At 40.4% G+C, this 17848-nt stretch overlaps 5 protein-coding genes, 2 long non-coding RNA genes and 1 pseudogene across 9 annotated transcripts; 6 read left to right on the forward strand and 2 right to left on the reverse strand.

Moving 5' to 3' along the window:
- LOC145709756 (uncharacterized) lies at positions 1–552 on the reverse strand. Its single transcript, XR_014134935.1, has 3 exons — positions 350–552; positions 211–305; positions 1–165 (listed from the first exon to the last, which is right to left on the reverse strand). It is a non-coding gene; the product is annotated as an uncharacterized LOC145709756 (long non-coding RNA).
- A 1300-nt stretch (positions 553–1852) lies between these two features.
- LOC145709494 (uncharacterized) lies at positions 1853–2494 on the forward strand. Its single transcript, XM_081787181.1, has 3 exons — positions 1853–2069; positions 2120–2247; positions 2285–2494. The coding sequence occupies exons 1-3, from the start codon at positions 1887–1889 to the stop codon at positions 2439–2441; spliced, it is 468 nt and encodes a 155-aa protein (XP_081643307.1). The 5' UTR covers positions 1853–1886; the 3' UTR covers positions 2442–2494.
- A 2390-nt stretch (positions 2495–4884) lies between these two features.
- Positions 4885–7253, forward strand: LOC145708469 (uncharacterized). 2 transcript variants are annotated; one of them, XR_014134835.1, is made up of 7 exons: positions 4885–5102; positions 5148–5324; positions 5374–5548; positions 5613–5709; positions 5753–6114; positions 6536–6744; positions 7126–7253. XR_014134835.1 is itself a non-coding variant. In XM_081786138.1 (3 exons), the coding sequence occupies exons 1-3, from the start codon at positions 6054–6056 to the stop codon at positions 7150–7152; spliced, it is 297 nt and encodes a 98-aa protein (XP_081642264.1). In that variant the 5' UTR covers positions 6031–6053; the 3' UTR covers positions 7153–7253. The 2 variants fall into 2 exon arrangements, 1 of the variants encoding a protein (XP_081642264.1); XM_081786138.1 differs by lacking the exons at positions 4885–5102; positions 5148–5324; positions 5374–5548; positions 5613–5709 and having other exon boundaries at positions 6031–6114.
- Positions 7254–8736: 1483 nt separating this feature from the next.
- LOC145707857 (succinate--CoA ligase [ADP/GDP-forming] subunit alpha, mitochondrial-like) lies at positions 8737–10840 on the forward strand. Its single transcript, XM_081785443.1, is given in 7 exon segments — positions 8737–8891; positions 8934–9006; positions 9099–9406; positions 9448–9605; positions 9647–9758; positions 9761–9875; positions 9919–10840. Coding segments are annotated over 7 exon segments (963 nt in total). The 5' UTR covers positions 8737–8801; the 3' UTR covers positions 10026–10840.
- Positions 10841–10848: 8 nt separating this feature from the next.
- Positions 10849–14646, reverse strand: LOC145707859 (serine/threonine-protein kinase PLK1-like; annotated as a pseudogene). Its single transcript, XR_014134775.1, has 11 exons — positions 14405–14646; positions 13012–13317; positions 12893–12970; positions 12687–12831; positions 12526–12618; positions 12023–12483; positions 11872–11982; positions 11443–11648; positions 11271–11402; positions 11117–11229; positions 10849–11072 (listed from the first exon to the last, which is right to left on the reverse strand). The product of XR_014134775.1 is annotated as a serine/threonine-protein kinase PLK1-like (transcript).
- On the forward strand, positions 14018–14277 carry LOC145707861 (uncharacterized). Its single transcript, XR_014134777.1, has 2 exons — positions 14018–14088; positions 14129–14277. It is a non-coding gene; the product is annotated as an uncharacterized LOC145707861 (long non-coding RNA).
- A 213-nt stretch (positions 14647–14859) lies between the features above and the next one.
- On the forward strand, positions 14860–15955 carry LOC145709661 (uncharacterized). The gene is made up of 3 exons (XM_081787357.1): positions 14860–15288; positions 15334–15499; positions 15540–15955. The coding sequence occupies exons 1-3, from the start codon at positions 14978–14980 to the stop codon at positions 15852–15854; spliced, it is 792 nt and encodes a 263-aa protein (XP_081643483.1). The 5' UTR covers positions 14860–14977; the 3' UTR covers positions 15855–15955.
- Positions 15956–16364: 409 nt separating this feature from the next.
- LOC145708018 (NUAK family SNF1-like kinase 2) lies at positions 16365–17630 on the forward strand. The gene is made up of 5 exons (XM_081785626.1): positions 16365–16569; positions 16610–16752; positions 16798–16949; positions 17047–17355; positions 17404–17630. The coding sequence occupies exons 1-5, from the start codon at positions 16393–16395 to the stop codon at positions 17562–17564; spliced, it is 942 nt and encodes a 313-aa protein (XP_081641752.1). The 5' UTR covers positions 16365–16392; the 3' UTR covers positions 17565–17630.
- The last annotated feature ends 218 nt before the right edge of the window (positions 17631–17848 follow it).

Here is a 17848-nt window from a genome sequence, read left to right on the forward strand (position 1 = left end):
TGTTTGTCATTTATATTTATTTATTCTTATTATCGTTATAAAATATATAAAATTGACAGTCGTTTATTTCGAGCATTTGAAAGTACATGTAAACGCTTCGTCGAGCTCTGGCTTCCTTATTTCCCACAGCAGTTGACCAAATCGACAAACGTCTTCGAGTAATTGCTAAAATCATAGGTCTGCTTCAGTTTTCAGTGCTCAAATGACTACCTTGCAAAGGGATTCTGTCCATTGTCGCGTACAAGACCGTCTCTAGACTCGTTTTTCTCGCAGAAGACCACCAGTTCCTTGACGGACTCACTTACCTTTGACAACATAAAAAATCGAATCGGAGGAAAAATACGCTTACCAATTGACGACGGAGTTTTCTTTGATGGTGAAGAGAAACCAGCTCTAACTTCGCAAGGCGATGAATGAAATCTGCCTCGAGCTTCATAATTTTTATTTTCGATCTTTCTCAAAAGTGGCGATACTGGAGGGATGGATGAAAACACAGAAGGGGCTCCCACTGAAGTGTGAAAAACCGACAACGCTCGGTTAGTGAGTACTTATTAAAAAGTTTGCCTGGTTCGATCGCAAATGAGGTTTACCAATAGAAGTAGAATTACGATTCAATCTAACAAGATGGAGAGTTTCTAAAGCGGAAATGAAAAGAGAAAGCCACGTGCGCGGAAAAAATGAGATGTAACAATGCGGGGTCGGGGTCCTCCCAAAACTCAAAATTAATTTTAATTAGATGCCTCTGACCGATCCCTGTTAGACCCGACGCTGAATCTTCTTTGCGGCTCAATTATTGGTGCAAAAATCATGATTTTCGCAGCTTATCATTTTTAAATTCTAGTTTTGGTCTTCATCGGCGGGGCGTTATCCATTCTTGTGAGCTAACTTTGACTTTGACGTAGAAATCAGCTTTCAAATTCGAATATTAAGTACGTGAGAATGATCAAGTCCCATGGAGTCGCCGCGCATCAAGGCAATTGGCTTTTTCAAATTTGAATCGAATAAGCCCTTTTTTAGATTGGGGTGGCGAAATTCGCGCTCATTTTCGGTAAATCAAAACAGAAGTGACTCTTTCGCTCAATTCTTTGTAACATTGATTTCAAGCGGGATTACTGTCGAAGTTTGGCAAGAGCTACTGCTCACAGTCGAAGGGTACCAAAGCGAATACAAAGAAGAGGATTTTGGATCAGGAAAGATGTTTTTATCAGTTTGAAAAGACTTTAAACTTTGACTCTAGGAGTTGGAGAAGAGGGAGACGAAACGAATGCCGAGGGCTCTGCTGGGAGTAGCCACTCTTCTAGCACTCAGTCCAGAGTCGATTTTTCGGGCGATCAAGTGCTCGTCACCTTCCAAAATAATCAACCAATTATTACGTTCGATTAGAACCTCTTCTCCCGATCAAATTAAAAAATTCAAAATCATATTTTGACTCTTATTTAACTTCTGCAATGAATTATCGAGTTTCGTACCTTCTTAATTCCGCTCGTGCTTTTTTTAATTTTAATAATTTAGCTGACTTTTTTCATTAGCTTGATCATGACCTCGATTCAAGGAAACGCTATTTAAACATTCGACGTCGTTAAGCTGGAGAAAGAACCGTCTAACGGGCTGTATAGAAGAGTAAAAGGTCAAATTCTCAAATGAAATTATCATCACCAATTCGCGCCAGTGTCAGTCTATTAAATTGCGCAATGGTAGAATAGACAAATGCAGTCCAGAATCAACCAACAAGTTTGAAAAGAAGAAATCATTAAAATGAAAATCCCAATAACGATGGCTAGATTTAAAGGGCTGAGACTTGTGGCGTAATCTCCGCACTGGTCCAGTTTAAAGAAAACATTTGTTTACAAACGTTGAGAAGCAGTTTGTTGTTTCTCAATCGCAAGATGCTCATTTTTTCTTTTTTCTTCTTTCTGTGCGTTTTGGGAGAGAACTCTACTTCTGACAGAGTGCAGGACGAAGACATCGAGCTTTTCCAGTTCTTCAGAGCGCATGTGCCTTTTAAAACAAAGAGAGAAAAGAAGAACTCACGGCATGCGTGTAAGACGAGTGTTCCTTTAATCGTCCCTGTAAGAACATTATTCCACCTCGAATATTTTAGTTTATTTGATGAATTAAGGGCGGCAAGTGGGATATCAAAAGTGGCAAAGCAAAGCTTGTATGCGGAAGTGAGGGCAGAAAGCCACGGAAGAAGCTAAAGGCAATATGCAATCGAGAGAAGCGATGGGAATTCAATCTTGATCCGAGGTTCGCTCGCTCCTTTTCTCTTCCTGTTGATTTTTAGCAAATTCGACACGCGTAAGCTTTGTTCCGCCCGCACCAAGTTCGTCAAGCCAGTCCAATGGTCCAGCCTCAAGAAAAAGCAAAAGAGACTTCTGCGACAAAGCCACCGTCAACGGATGCAACTTCATCTGGAGGCAATCTCGCGCCTCGAAGAATGAAGCATTTCTACCGCTCTCTGTTATCTCCCTTTTTGTGACATTAAATTGGCTAACAAGGGTCTCTGTGCTGTTTTGTTAAAGGAGAGGGAAGATAAAATAAAAAGATGTTTTTGGAATGTCGATAAATACTTCCCGCGCGGAAATAAGATACCAAGAAACTAAAACGAAACAGCACGAAAACAAACGTGTCTAAAAGTGGATCACTTTTTGCTAAGACAATAGTTACCTAAAACAGCTCCAGCATTTGACATCAGGAAGCCGCCGGCTTCAAGCCGGCCATATGTAGTTTTTTGAGAGTTCGGTTGTGAACAAAATAGGGCGGCAATAGGGTTGACCACACTTTGTAAGCAGTTTTGTCCGCTAGTTCAAAGGGCACGTTTTCCGAAACCAACACAAAGGGGCTCGGTCCAACGTGCAGTTTCATTATCATTATTTATCGCTGCAAAGTTCGCCAGGCTGGAAACGTTATGGAGGAAGCTAGGAGTTTAGAAGTTGATGGAACGAGTAAGAGATGGTGTCGACTGCGGTCTGCTGCCGCGTTAAAATCAAATTTGCCTCTGTTGTTCGAAATTAAGACTTCTCTAAGCAGAGGAATGGTAATACGCTCCGAAATTATCCAGAACGTGTTGTATTTTTGGCGATTTCCATATTTAGCAAGCATTCCCCGCACTCTTACGCATATTTAACATTTCAGTTATTTTTGCCCTTCAGTGCTGCTTTTTTCAGAGAACCCCAATGAATAAATTCAATCAAGTTAATACTGTGCATTGTGATAATTTGCTTATTCTACCCTTTGCAGATCCTTATCTTTGAAATTTGTGAGTTTTCGCAGAAAGGTCTTCCTATCTACAGGACTTCAAAAAGTAATGGCTGCTAGATATTCACACGGTCTTTTTGTAGACCACTGATTGATTTACGTACCGGAACCAGCTTTTAAAGCCATTTTTATGAAGCACATTGTGAACTTTATTTAAGAAGGAACCATCCTGAAAAATATTATTATTTCCATAGAGACGATTTTTCTTACTTAGAAGACAACTGTGAAGTTCTTCTTCTTTTTCAATTTATAAATTGTTTGCTATCAGGAGGACCCCGACATATTCTAAAATTAAGACTATAAATAAGATGAAAAGAATCATAGCATTTAAAACTTGTTAAAACGCGCGCGCTAGAATGAGGGCGCAACTGCGCGCAGTCCAGATGGAGCTAATACGCGCCGTCGACAATTCACGATTTCGGGAACTCGTCATTATCTTCCAAGATTTAGGTGAGTCGAGAGAAAAAGAGAAAAAAGAATCTTCTAGTGGTTTGTCTTATTTCTTTTCTTTTACTTGTGATATTCAATAAGGCGGAGAAGAGATCTTACTCGGCATATTTTTATCAGTTTTTTGTCGTCTTGATAGTTAAAATTTTTAACATTAAATTTTAAGAATAATATTGTTGAAGTTAGTATCTATATTTATTAATTCCTGGGATACTTCTTATAAAATAATTCAATTGAGTAATATTGGAATCATCAGTTTTGTTTCAACTAAATGATTTTCAAATATTTGAAAAATAAAAATAATAATTTTTTCCAGATTTTTTATTGGAAATTAGAAAAAAATGCTAAATAAAGCACAAAATTTAAACGATCCCGGCGCAATAATTGAGCTAAATCAAAGATTCAAGGGGCTTTTAATGAATTCGATTACGTTACGTTAGGTCGTTTCGTTTTCTTACAAAATTTCTAATGTAGAAATGCGCCAAAGCTCGACTAAGTCGCGAGAGCTTTTTCGTGAACAGTTGCGAAACAGAAATGCTCTCAGAAGGGCTATTCCTTTGAGCAGCCTCATTCACATCGAAATATTGACTTTCCGTTCTTTCCGAAACAGCGTCTGAAACTATTCAAGATTGAGGGACGTGGATGATACTCGAGCTAAGATGCTTTTTAGATTTCAATTATCCTATCTGTCTCAACTTTAGCCATTTAGCAGGGTATAAATTAACGCTCTTTTCAAGGACATTTTTGATTTCAAGTTTTTTGAGGAAGCTCAATTTATAAGCTCGTCGGTAGGAAAGTCAGTACAAGTAGTACCCATTCGAGTTATGTATCGATAGTAGATTGCGGCGAGGGAATCTAAAATCGCATTGGGCTATTTACGGGCTAAGCCGGCAAAAAAATAAAATGAAACTGAAATATCCTCAAATCCGACCGCGCTTGGTTTCAGCTCCAAAATCAATAACCGAACACGTTTTAGCGGTTCAAAAAACTTTCCAACTTCCGTAATACTAACACAAAAACGTCTTAGAGATTCAAACTACTCAGCCGCTAATTGAATCGTTCATTAAGTTTTTGCCATAGCATGACACGCATTTCAAGGGTAGAGACTTAAGAACATATCTTCAATGACAGCTTTTACAAGCAATTGAACTTGTGTGTAATTAGGTACTTTTAGGTGACAAGATGAAGGTGTTCGGTCTACTTCAGGAAGGTTTCATCAAGTTATCAGCGACTTTCAAGTTCGAATATGTGGAAGAATAATAACTGATCGCTTCTGCCAGTCGATCTTTTACAATACTAGTCCATAGAGTATACCAAAGTTCTAGTTAGATAGTGAATTAATTTCGAAAGCGCGACTTGAAACTCGATAAAGAATGTTTTATATTGTACAGCACTCGGTAAGACCCTTTCCAATTGAGCTAGTTTGATAACTTTCTGTTTAGCTAAAGTGAACATCACGTTTGGCGAGTATCAGGGTGTTTACGAAAACATAGAAGAAATACACAGAGCGAACATTGTCTTGAAAAGCACGGCGGCTGGCCATCGTCGTCCAGAATTTCGGAGATTTTCTCATCTCAAACTTATGATGTCTGTCATGCTTGGCTCGGGCGCTCTTGCTTGTAAATATGACTTTCGGCGGGAAAAGGGGACTCTTACAATTAAATTCAGCGAAGTTCACCGAGTATGGTTGCCACTGTCTCCTGGGCCCCGACGTGGTTCCAGCGCCGTCTCGGGTTCCAGCTGTGGACGGAATCGACGAAACTTGTCGGCGGCATTCTCTCTGTCAACACTGCGCCAAAATTGATAACGACAATGAATGCATTGGATCGGCAGTTGGATATAGGCGCGTTTTTAGTTGCCTTGAACAATTTCATCTAAAAGAATGGTAAAAAAAGAACGCTGAAAAGTTTCTCCGGGCATCAAAACAAAGAAACTGGCGAAAATTTCATCACCTGCGACAATACCCCTGGCACATGCCGACACAGTCTCTGCCAGTGCGACTATGTAAGTTTATCTGTTTCTGGACGACTGTAGCCGAAAAATTCAGGCACTTGCTGTGGGAATTGCCGAACAAGCAAACGAGTGGCGGGAGGAGAACGACCACCTGATCGGCGGCTTTGAAATGGAAAAGCAGTGCGTCGGTTTTAGTTCCCGCGAGTGGCTGCACGAAGAAGTCGAAGACGGGCTCCGATTTGACCAGAAAAACATCCCTTTAGGAAGCCTTTTTGAACATTTGCAAATAAGAAGGTGGTTTTTAGATGTAATGTTTATTTGCTGGAGCTCATCACATGATAAGCTATACAAATTGATAAAGGCAATCAGAATTTGAAGATAGCAACTTCCGAGAGATGGCGGCAACGACCTTAGCGCCGACCACAGTTTCTTCAAATGCGGCACCGCTCCCGAACGGTATTTCTTTCAAATCACATAACTAAACCCACTGGGACCTTTTTCGCGCCCTGATTTGGGAAACCGACATGTTCAACCAGTTATTTTTTTGGATTTCGGATAATCCTAAGCTTATCATTGATTATCCCTTAAAGAAGTGAAACAGTTGCTCATTTATTAACTAGCAAAGACAAATAATGTTATGATTTATAAAAGGTTAACTTCTTCGTTGAAACTTACGTGAACCAATCTATTTCAAGTGTTTTGTTCAAAGAGTTAATTTTAGCTCTCTTTTTGCGGCGTTCCAGCACTTTTGGTAATTTTTTCGGAATTCTTAGAGAATTCTAATTTACGAGACCTTTTCTTCTCAAAAGGAGTGATTTCATTTATTAATAGCGTAATTGGTGTTGGTAAATCGGTTATTTGAGCTAACATAATTCAGCTCAAACTGGAAACAACAAGAAGGAGTCCGTGCCCAGCGAGGAGCAGGTAAGAGCTGATTTTTTTCAGGGATTCGAAAGCGATAAAAAAGAGAAGATGCAATGCTGCGGCGAGTATCCAGAGCGATTCCCATTCCAGCCCAAAACAGGAAAAGCTTGCTGCAATGGTGTTTCATACAACTCCAATTTACTTGAATGCTGCAATGGAAAGGTAATTCAAGCATTTTTGCTTTCAAATAATCCAAGGTAGAAAGAAACTTTGGCTCACGAAATTTCAAGCGTTATCGCCTCTTCCGGGGTTAAATATTTTATCTCCGAGAAACTTTACATAATCTATCTACTTCACAAAACACACTCAGACCTTTTTGGAGCATTATTTTTTCTCTCTCTTTGCGTAATAGTTTTGTTAACAGAACAAGTTGACAGGTGGCCCTTGCAGAGCCACGCATTTCATTTCGTTAAATCCCTTGTAGAATGTCATTTTTACTGAGCCTGTGAAATATTCTGGCTTTCTCTTAGGTAAACATGAGAGAAATTACGCTCAACTCAAGTCTGAAATTATAACTGAAGAATACTTATATTATTTTTTAAGACGCTGAGATCAATTGGAACCTGCTAGTTATCCCAAAAAGACGATCTTACTGTAAATACAAATTTTTATGAAACTGTAAATTTACATCTTATTTTATACTTCTATAACGAGACCCTTGTTCCTTGTGGTAATTGTAATAAATCTACTGCTCGGCTTTCTTAATCGAATCACTTAGCGCGTTATTAATTGCAGGAAATACATTCCAGAAGTCCTTTGATCTGATCAAAGCTTATCACCAACGCGGAATCAGGTTGGAAACAGCTGGATCTAACTAACGAACAGTCGGTGACGCGCCGACGGGGTGATCGGACGGGAACAGCGCCCTCTTTATCGCGAAGCTCCAATAAAAGCGACCACTTTCCGGAAATTTCAGTAAGAAATTCAAATACAATACTTATTTTCCTTGAAAATATGACCGTCACAAGAGGCCAAGCAAAACAGAGCAGATACGCTACAAGATCCCAGACACGAGCTGGCAATGCCAAACTTGCCTTACCTCTTCACGGCGACCCCATCAGAACTGCGAAGAAGCGAAACAAGAAGTCTCTGCCCCTTGAGTACGAGCAATATTCACCAGCTCCAACGGACACCATCTTCGTTGGACACACCGAGGAAGACTCAGAGATGCCACTTCCGAATCCAGAGGTACCGCTTGCTCCAACCTTCGATGAAATCCACGATGTCACCCCGGCCCAATCCACTCCAGGTTTCGTCGATGACGAGTCAAACAAGATTCTTCCACGACCAGCGATTGAGGATGTACCCCTTCAAAACGACTATTCGGCCAGCACCAGCGATGACGATTTGGAGTCACGAGCAGGAACTTCTCAATCTGAATTCGATGTTAGATACGATCCTGACTTCTCTCCACCACTTATCGACCACGGTACGCTAGATCTCAGCACAATGGACAGTTCTTTCCCAACTGCTGGACGTGTTCCTACTCCCGAAGCGGTTTGCGACTTCGAATCATCCGGCGCCTACTCGGGAACACACAACGATACCGGTCTCTCCAATCTCGATGATGTGGCAAATGAGACAGAGATGCAAATCGACGGTCCCGCAATGCCAATGCCGAACGGATCCTTTACCTTTGGTTACGATGAGCCAGAACCGCTGAACTTCTCCGCAAGAATCGGCAGCTTCTCCGCACACCCAGATGACGAACCTCCAAAATCGTCTCCTACCTTGAACATGGAAGGCCTCGACATTACCGCTGAATTCAAATGCCAAATGGAGCGAATTCTCGACAACTGAGCGAAATCAAAAGAAACCAGCAGAAAATGACCCTACTTCCTGATCCATTGAAAACAGTTTCTATTCTCTATCATTTATCGATTATTAATTATGTTTAATTGAACTATCCCTCAAAAAATTGCCTGCAAAGATCTAACTCGTATTGTGATAGTCTTCAAATTCAGTTACTGCCAAATTCATCATTGACGGACAAATAAATTGAAAAAACATAATTTTGTTTTGTTTCTTTTCTTCAAGTAATTGATTAATGAATTATTCTTACTATTTTCTTCACAATAAAATTGATGTGAGTCACGATGCTCTGTTTGGGCTTCACTGACGTCTCTTTGTTCAATCGACGGAGGCGCAGCCGATCGATTACTCAAAGAGAAAACCTTCATTGAAAGCAGTTTCTAAAAAAATCTCGATTTTCAGCGAAAATGAGACTTTCGAAAGTATGTCTGTCAGAAATATACGCGCAGACGCGGAAGAACATGCTCATTGGGAAAGATACGAAAGTAATAATTCAAGTAAGTCCGTGAAATGATAAGCAGCCATATGAGAAAGTTTAGGGTATGACAGGAAAGCAAGGGACGTTTCACGCTATGGGAGCAATGGATTATGGTACCCAGGTTGTAGGAAAGGGTTTCCGGAATTTACTTGAGGTCAACTTTGATAGATTGATAAATGGGAATGTTAAGTAAGTCCAGAAAAGTAAATCCAATCAACAGGCGGAGTCACTCCCGGCAAAGGAGGAACCACTCATCTTGGCCTACCAATTTTCGACAATGTCGGAGAAGCCATGGAAGCAACGGGCGCTGACGCAACCGCTATTTATGTTCCTCCTTTTGCCGCGGCTGCTTCAATAGAAGAAGCAATCGAGGCAGAGATTCCTCTGGCAGTATGCATTACAGAAGGCATTCCAGAAATGGACATGGTGCGTGTTAAAACTAAACTAGTTCGCCAAGGCAAGACGAGATTGATCGGACCCAACTGTCCAGGTATCATTCGAGCGGGCCAGGAATGGATATTCTTCTTCCCTCAAGTATCTCATTTCAAAGAGTTATTTTTATTATCCTTGAACAGTGTAAAATTGGGATCATGCCAGCCGATATTCACACGGACGGAATAATTGGTATTGTCTCTAAGTCAGGGACGCTGACTTATGAAGCCGTGCAGCAGACTACAGAAGTGGGACTCGGACAAACTTACTGTATTGGAATAGGAGGCGATGCATTTAGTGGGTGAGATAAATGACTTTTAAATAAAGCCTTACGAATTTCAGAACGAATTTTATTGATGCCCTTGAGCTTTTCCTCGAAGATCCAAAAACAAGAGGCATTCTGATGATTGGTGAGATTGGCGGAGGAGCAGAAGAAGCTGCCTCGGAATATCTAAAAAGCATAATCCACCTGGGCCCAATCACAAGCCCGTTGCAGGCTTCATTGCTGGCGTGACTGCACCACCGGGAAGACGGATGGGACATGCAGGGGCTATTATTTCTGGCGGAAAAGGTAAGAACGAACATCTCAACAAAAATGTACAAACTGACCGTAGGAACTGCGGCAGCGAAAATCGCAGCAATGAAAGATGCTGGTATTCATGTGACAAACTCTCCTGCAAGTATGGGAAAGACGATATTACGCTCGATTATCAACAAATAGTAAATCTTCAGGAAGGGATTCATAAAAGCTCAAACATAATAAGAGTGTTTCGTTTTTTTTTTATTCTTCGATAAACAAAAACAATAAAGTTACTGTTTCAGCAAAAGTTAAACATCAACCGGATTTTGCCGAATGACAGAAACTCGGACGGGCTCTTTAACGGCATCCTTGGCCTCTACACTGGCGGCGATGATTTCGGCGACCTTTTGCCGGAATGCTAGTTGCTCCTTAGCGCGTCTTTGCGCCTGACGTAGTTGCACCAGGAGCATGATAGTGTCTTTGTGGTCCAAACGCATGTGGTCATTCATGCAGGCAGAGTACTTGAAGCGCCGCCAGCACAGTCGACACTTGAGCGGTCTGGCACAGTTGCGTGTTCCGTTCATCGACGATTTCTTTTCAAAAAGACTTTGAGTTTTTCGTTTTGGCAATTGTTCTCCTGCGAATACACTATATATTATATTCGAACGAGAAACTCTAGCGCCGATTACGAACTCTTATAAAAGCATAAGTAAGATTTTGAAAGGAAAAAATGGTCCTTTATATAATGTTACGAGATGGATGACGCAAGTTTATATCATTCAAGAATATATTTCTCAGTCCATCTATCACTCGAATTACATTAAGAAATCCGCGGATACAGTTATTTAAGGTAATAGTGTACAATGATCGTACTACGATCTGTAGCATATGCACATTCTATGCAATGAATCCCCAAAAGCCACTTCTAGTTTCGAAGACAACACGAACCCATATTTTATTTATTCATTCCTGATCATTTTCCGTATTTTTAATTTGCAGAAATAAAAAAATAATGACTTTCAGACTCGTGTTAATTTTATTAAATCGTGGGCAGTGAGTTTTATTAAAAAAATATTCATATGTCGAAATAATAAAATAGAATACACCGATCGAAAATAGAACTAGGTTTTTCTCAGGGGAGTCGTCTGGGGTGTAGTGGTCGTTCGTGCCGAGCTTGTTCCTGAGTCAGAAGGGCGCATGAGCTTTTTCACCATGTTCCGCGCGTACTTGATCTTCTCTTTCAGATCACTGAAGAACTGTTTTCATGAGTGCTCAAAGTTAGAACAGCGCACCTTGTTATTCCATGTTTAATAATCAAGTCGGAACTGTAAGTTATCGATTGCCCGTTTTGAAGAAGAAAAGTTAGTGCTTTCATTTTGGAGCAGAGGACTATCTTTTCATGGCTCTAAAAAGTGATTGAGCAAGATTATTGGTAAGAAGCACAACCTCGAACCAGTTGATCTGAATAGAACCGTTAGATAACCAGAGGCATATTGCCCTCCTCGTTCTGAACCACGTTTGGAGGAATGGAAGTCGAGCTAGCTGGTCAGGTTCTTTCGGCGCTACCGCAGCACCAGCCTTGGAAATATTAGTGGACGAATGAAATAGAATCGCATGCCTTCAAGAGGTGTTCATTCATGTACTTCTTGAAGTAATTAACGAGGGAAACTTTCTTCTTCAACTCGGGCTTATCAACAGAGAGGCGAAACATTTCTTCCTTCATGTTTTTCGTAAGATACTGGACTTGTTCTCCGTCTTCGTGAAGAATCATTCGAGTTTGATCGTTATAAAGCACTCCAACAGAGTTATCACAAAGCTGGTATCCTGAAGTTGTCGTCAAAACGGATGATATCTTACGTAGACAAAAAATCAAGATAGAAATGGAAAATATTACCAGCGTTTACATAAATATTACCAATGAGATTGTCATAGTGACAGATGTAAATGTTCGTTAATTTTAGCCTTTCTATCTATTGATTATGAAAATGACTGAAGGAGGAGTTGAACTGCGCAGTCAAATAAATGTTGTCCTCATCATTGTATTTACCTATTCCGTACTTATCAGAATAGTCGACCCATTTCGATATCCAATAAATAGGTGATGAGCTTGGATGCTCACAATCATCCGGCAAAACTGCACTGTTTAGTTCCTTCGCTTCTAAACAACAAATAAATAGTCAGTTTAGCATCAAAATTACCTAAAGCAATATCAGTTAGCATATTGAGCAGAGTCCTTAAATCTCGGATTCCGTTTGCTTGTTCTTGGGCTCGAAGATCTTCTGAAGATGCTTGGGTAGTTTTTTTAATAACAGGCTGCATAATTTCTTCCTCGTTGTCTTTTGCTATTGAAATCATTGGCTGTCTAGTTACACTGAAGCTCATCTGCTCTTCCGTCAATCGCGGTGGGCAGCTAAGCGCCGAACTTTCCTGAGTGACCGAAAGGGCGAAATTTGATTTGATTGCTTGTTCCGGTCACTTTCCTAGGAAGTCGTTTAGGCATGTAACCGATTTTGACGAAATCGTGTTCTAGGATTTGATTCACTTTAGGCCGCCGCTCCGGCATTGAACTCAGCATTTGTGTAATCAGCGAGCAAGCGGAAGGACCGACTTTGTCTTCTGGAATCGTGTACTCGCACTTTTTTATTTTCGAGTACGTTTCCTAAACTCAAAGTTAACCGCGAGTCCGAAATGAAGAGCGTACTTTTAGTGAGCTCGTTTCAAATGGAGGCTTCCCGACAAGAAGTGTGTACATTATACAGCCAGTAGACCAAATATCGACTTCAAGTGAGTGTCCCTAATCAAGTTCAGAAAGCACCCTTTCATTGAATGGATGAAGAAATCAATGAACTTTTCCTTTTTGACGAGAATCTCCGGAGCGATATAATTAGGAGTTCCACAGAGAGTTCGCCTGCGCTGGCTAGCGTACTCGAGTTGTGTTGCAAGACCCATATCACCGATTTTAATTGACATCTCGTCGCTAAGGAAAATATTTCCCAACTTCAGGTCTCTTTTCTGCGTTTTACACGTCTGTTTATTTTATAATATTGATAATGTTAATAGAATATAACATGTTTTAACGCTTCCTATGAATGATATTTCTTTGGTGAAGATAAGAAATGCCTTCACACAGTTGAAACATGTAATACCTTAAACAGATTAAACATATTTCTTTTTTTCCTCAAAATACCTAGTTTCCGGTTCTGTTATGTGTCCACGACGCTTGTGGAGCTCCATTAAGGATTTTTTCTTGCAGATCTCCAAAACTATAAAGACGAAGCGGTCGCATTGGAATGAAGCGTAAAATTTAACAATGTTTTTATGATTGAGTTCTCGGTGAATTTTGATTTCTTGTGCCATTTTTTCGCGTTGATGCTGCTTCACCAAAAGCGACTTGGGAACTATTTTCCCAGCAAAGAGGTCTGCACCGCCACCTGAGCGAATTCTCCGAAATTCGAAGCATTTCGCGAACCCGCCTTTTCCGAGGAACTTTCCACTAAAATACTTTTCAATGGCTGGAACAAAACGAAACACAAGAAAACGTAAAAAGGCGCGAACCGGTTATCAGATCTCTTGGGTATAAAAACGGTCGGACCGACTTCAGAGCGTTATTTTTCTATAAAAAGAGAATATGGGAATGATGTTTTTTAATGGCGAAGACTGGGAGCATGTAGGCACAAATGCAAAACGCGGCTGCTGCTCGTCGTTCTCTATTAATTTGCAGACCGGCGATGTCACAGGAAATATTTTCTTACTTGAAGGATTATTTAGTCTAAAAAGGATATTTCATGAAAATTTTGAGAAGCAGGTGAGCAAAATGTTCCTCTCCCGGCCTCTATTCTTGGCGAAGACGATGCTATTAGCGTTAAACGAAAACAAGTCTTCCACTCTCCCAGAGACTGAAACAATTCGAAGAGGATTTTTTTACGAATAAACTTGCAGTCGCAAACTTTTGCCAAATGATTAAAGACTATGAAAAAGCGAAAAATACGCACTCCAGGTAGGGTTTTTCCTAGTTACAGCCTATTTTGCCGCATTTATGAATCGAATTTTGAGGCAATAAATGAGAGTCCAGCGCCTATTCTCACTGAAGAACGTGTTTCTTTCGCCATGAACTTCATCGCTGATTGTCTAGACAAAGAACAAAAATACAACCAAGGAAAGTCATTATCATTTTTCAGCAATTTCCGTAAATTAAGCTTTGAAATGGCGCCGAGCAGCAGTTGCAATCAAGAACGACGAAACTATTGCTTCGCACACTCAACAAGTGAGTAACAAATTTTGTCTTAAAAATGACAGTAACAAAGAAGGACACACGGAAAGGAAAAAGCGGCAAGAAAGCTTCAAAGCGAAAATCTAGACGTGGCTGAATTAATATCACTGTTTACTCTTCCTTGTTTTAGATAAAACTTTTATCTCTATTTCCAGTAAAAATATATATTCATTTTAGCCAATATTCGCTTTGAATTCCCTTGTTTCATCTTTTATGAATTTTCGTTCGGTCCTTAGTTTTTGATTCTTTGGATTCAAATGAAGTAAATAACCGTTTGAAATTAATAATTTATCTTTAGCGTAATCTTTACCGTTCGTAAGTGCGCCCATTGATTGTGTCTTCAATTCTCTGTGGGTAATCATTTCCGTGACCTTTTCTGGTTCCCATTTGCAGCTCTCTTCGAATTCAACAGAAGCAGGAACGTTTTTCCACTTTGAAAAGCGGTCCGTTTACATTTGAGTGTTCTCCCATGGCTGTACGAGCTCGTCATTATTGGTTCGTTTCTAGTCAACAAAAGCGATTCATAAACTTTGTTTGAATAGAAACGCAACTACTGAAGGCACAAAAGCTCCAATTTTAGGAAAGGACCTTCTATGGTACTTAGGCCCTCTCCAGGACTTTTGATTTTGCCTTTTCATTCAAATATATAAACTTTGCGAAGGAAAAACTTAATACTCAATTAACAAAACCTATTTGCTTGTAATTTATAACCTTTTTATAGCATTTATGACCAGGCGAGACTAAATATTTAAAAAATCTCTACGAATTCACATGTCACATACGATGAAGCATTCTAGAATCTCTAGAATTGTTTATGCTTTCGGACTTTTTGAGAAGAAGTCGTTTCATACCTTTTAAAAGAGTATCAAGCTAACAAGCAACGATGGAAGACAAAGTACGTACAAAAGAGACGATTCAAAAGATCGTCCATGGTTCTGCATCCGCTGAAAGAAACGACACATCACCGGGCGTTTTCTCCGACCTTCTATCTGAAACGAAATACGTTTCTGACCATCATCCTCATCGTGCTACTCTAAGTGTGTGCAGACCGGCTCAGAAGCGTCGATCCTCTCATGGCCAACTTCTTGGTCGATCAAAGATGCAGAAACTTAAACGTGTCGGAGCAGGCCAAGTTCGAAAGCCAAGCGGGCGTAATTCCAATTTTCCGCTAAATTCACTTCCGACTGTTCCGCTGTAAGTACCGACCCGCTTTTCCTAATCTTCAAAGCTAAATTTCAGCGAGAAAGACGGAAAAGGCCGTATTGTTGTCGACGGCAACGACATTTTTGCTGGTGCTAGTGGATCCAAAATTGGTCCAGCCTCCCTCCACCAAATAGAACAGGTCGACGATGGCAACGATAAACTTTGCACCGAGAAGAAGACTGAGAAGACTGCTCCTCAGATGGTAATTAATTATTCGGAGCGTCAAAAAGTAAAAAATTAAGAGAATCGAGCGGGCAAATCATTTACTTTGGCTTGGCGATAAAGCGGAAGCCTTTGAAGAAATCATGAACGGGAAGGGTTACTATAAGAAGAATGATTCTACTCGATTTGAAATGTCGGAAAATACGTATTCCCAAAAAGCTTGGTTGATTTATCCATTTGACAAGGATGTGGGAAAGGCTTACGATCGGATTGAAAAAATTCATGAAGAGAAGCACGGCAAAGTTGTAACTGAGAAGAAGCCAATAAACAGCGATGAACCATTTGATCCATTCGCCGAATACGTGTTCAAGACCGGTGTCGAGGATGATCGATAATCAGAAGTCAAAAAATTAACTTTATTAACTACCAGAGGAGTGCCTAGAACTGTTCCACTTTCGATTGAAGTCAACTCTCAACAATTCTCCTTATTATTTATTTCCTGCCTTGCAAACTCAACTATATATTGTTTTGAATAAAAACTTGACAAATTATAAAGTTAGCCCTTTGAATCTTTTTGGATTGAAATGTTAAGATATTTCATTCATTAGTAATTAACAATTTGGTTCAAAGGTGGTCTCGTTTTCACTCTTTATCCCTGCGGAATCTCATCCTTAGACATTTTCATAAACAATAAGTTTTAGAGCTCATTCATTGTTAAATCCACATACTATGATGATTTCAATCGATGAAATTACCGGAAATAAGCCAAATTTGAATGTTGTTTTTTTTCAAATTTTCTAGATTCAATGTTATATAAAAATATTTTTCTGAAAATCGTCAGTTAGTTCGTTTTTCTCCAGCAGGTAGGGGAAATGTCAAAAAATGAGTTTGACGAGTGTTGGTAGTTACCTCGTCTAGCAGGGCAATTTCGAGATGCCTGGTAATCTTGTGAGACTCAGGGATAGAAAGAACAAAAGGCCCTTGAGCTCCAGAACACCAGCTGTTCCCAAGTTTCCGCCCGCATCTCAAGCTCCAGGCATCAAGTCGATCAACCATATTGGAAGTGGCGCTTACGGTGATGTCTTCCACTGTAGAAGGAACCCCGAGGAGGTAGATATTCACTGAAAACATAGAAGAGCGCTCTTTTAAGGATCCACCGCGAGCTCTGGCGGCAAAAGTCATCTACAAACTCGACCCGGCGAAAGAAAGACCCGACAAGGTTGAGTCTTTCAACAAATTTCTCCACCGAGAGATCGAAGTCACCCAAACTCTCGATCATCGAAACGTCATCAAGTGGGAACTCGTCTTTTAACGTTCCGGCTGACAAAATATATTTAGATATGTAACTCACTTTGATAACGAAAAGAACGTCATTCTCGTCGTCGAGCATGCGTTCCACGGAGATCTCCTCAATTACTTGCGACTTCACGATCTTTCTGGCTACAACGACTTTCCAAGGGCGACGAATTTTTGTGCACAGATTGTTCGCGGTAAATTCGACCTACATCTCGATAACGAAACAGATAATTTTCGTCAAGCTAGTTTTTATTTTTAAAGATTTAGATTCGAGTTATTTTTTAATTTCAGGTATCACTTATCTTCACCAAAGAGACATTATTCACCGCGACTTGAAGTTGGAAAACATCTTGGTTGGAAAAAACGAAAGGCTGATGATATCAGACTTTGGGTTTGCTCGAGTGATGAGACCCGAGGACCGATCGGACACCTACTGTGGCTCTGCTGCTTATGCTCCTCCTGAAATATTGCAAACGAAGTCGTACTCTGGCATGAGCGTAGATATCTGGGCTCTTGGATGTATGATTTTCTGCATTCTGACAGGATCGATGCCGTTCCGGGACTCGACGCTGCGTGATCTGATGGAAGAGCAAGCCAATGGTAAGATAGTTTCAAGTGATTGCCAAGTTTAAAGTCTGCTTAATTTAGGAGCTCAAGTCGGTCCAGAGATCCCCGACAATCTCGGAATTCAGCCCATCCTCAACGATATTTGGTCTTTCTACCCCGGAAACCGGCCAGAGATTGAAGATTTCCACGCGACCCCATGGCTGGAGCGATACTTCAACCCAGACGCCATGGAGATTGACTAGCAGTTAACTGAGTTGTTCGTTTTATGAATTGACCATTCATAATAAAGCGTGCATCTATATTAGAGAAAATAATGCTCAATTTTGACTCTTTGGAAAAGTCTGTATTTCTTAGCGTCAAAATAATGTGTTTGTCAAATTTATGTTTTTGCATGATTTCTCTATGCTGAGCAAGTGAATGGATAATTATACTGATCAAGGTGGCGTGTTTAATTGGGCATGTTTAAAATGTAAGAGGTTAGTTGGCCGCTACGGAAAGTAAAATATCCCGCGGCCGGTGCAGCTCG

This window comes from Oikopleura dioica, chromosome XSR, assembly GCF_907165135.1.
Source record: "Oikopleura dioica chromosome XSR, OKI2018_I68_1.0, whole genome shotgun sequence".
Lineage (NCBI taxonomy): Eukaryota > Metazoa > Chordata > Appendicularia > Copelata > Oikopleuridae > Oikopleura > Oikopleura dioica.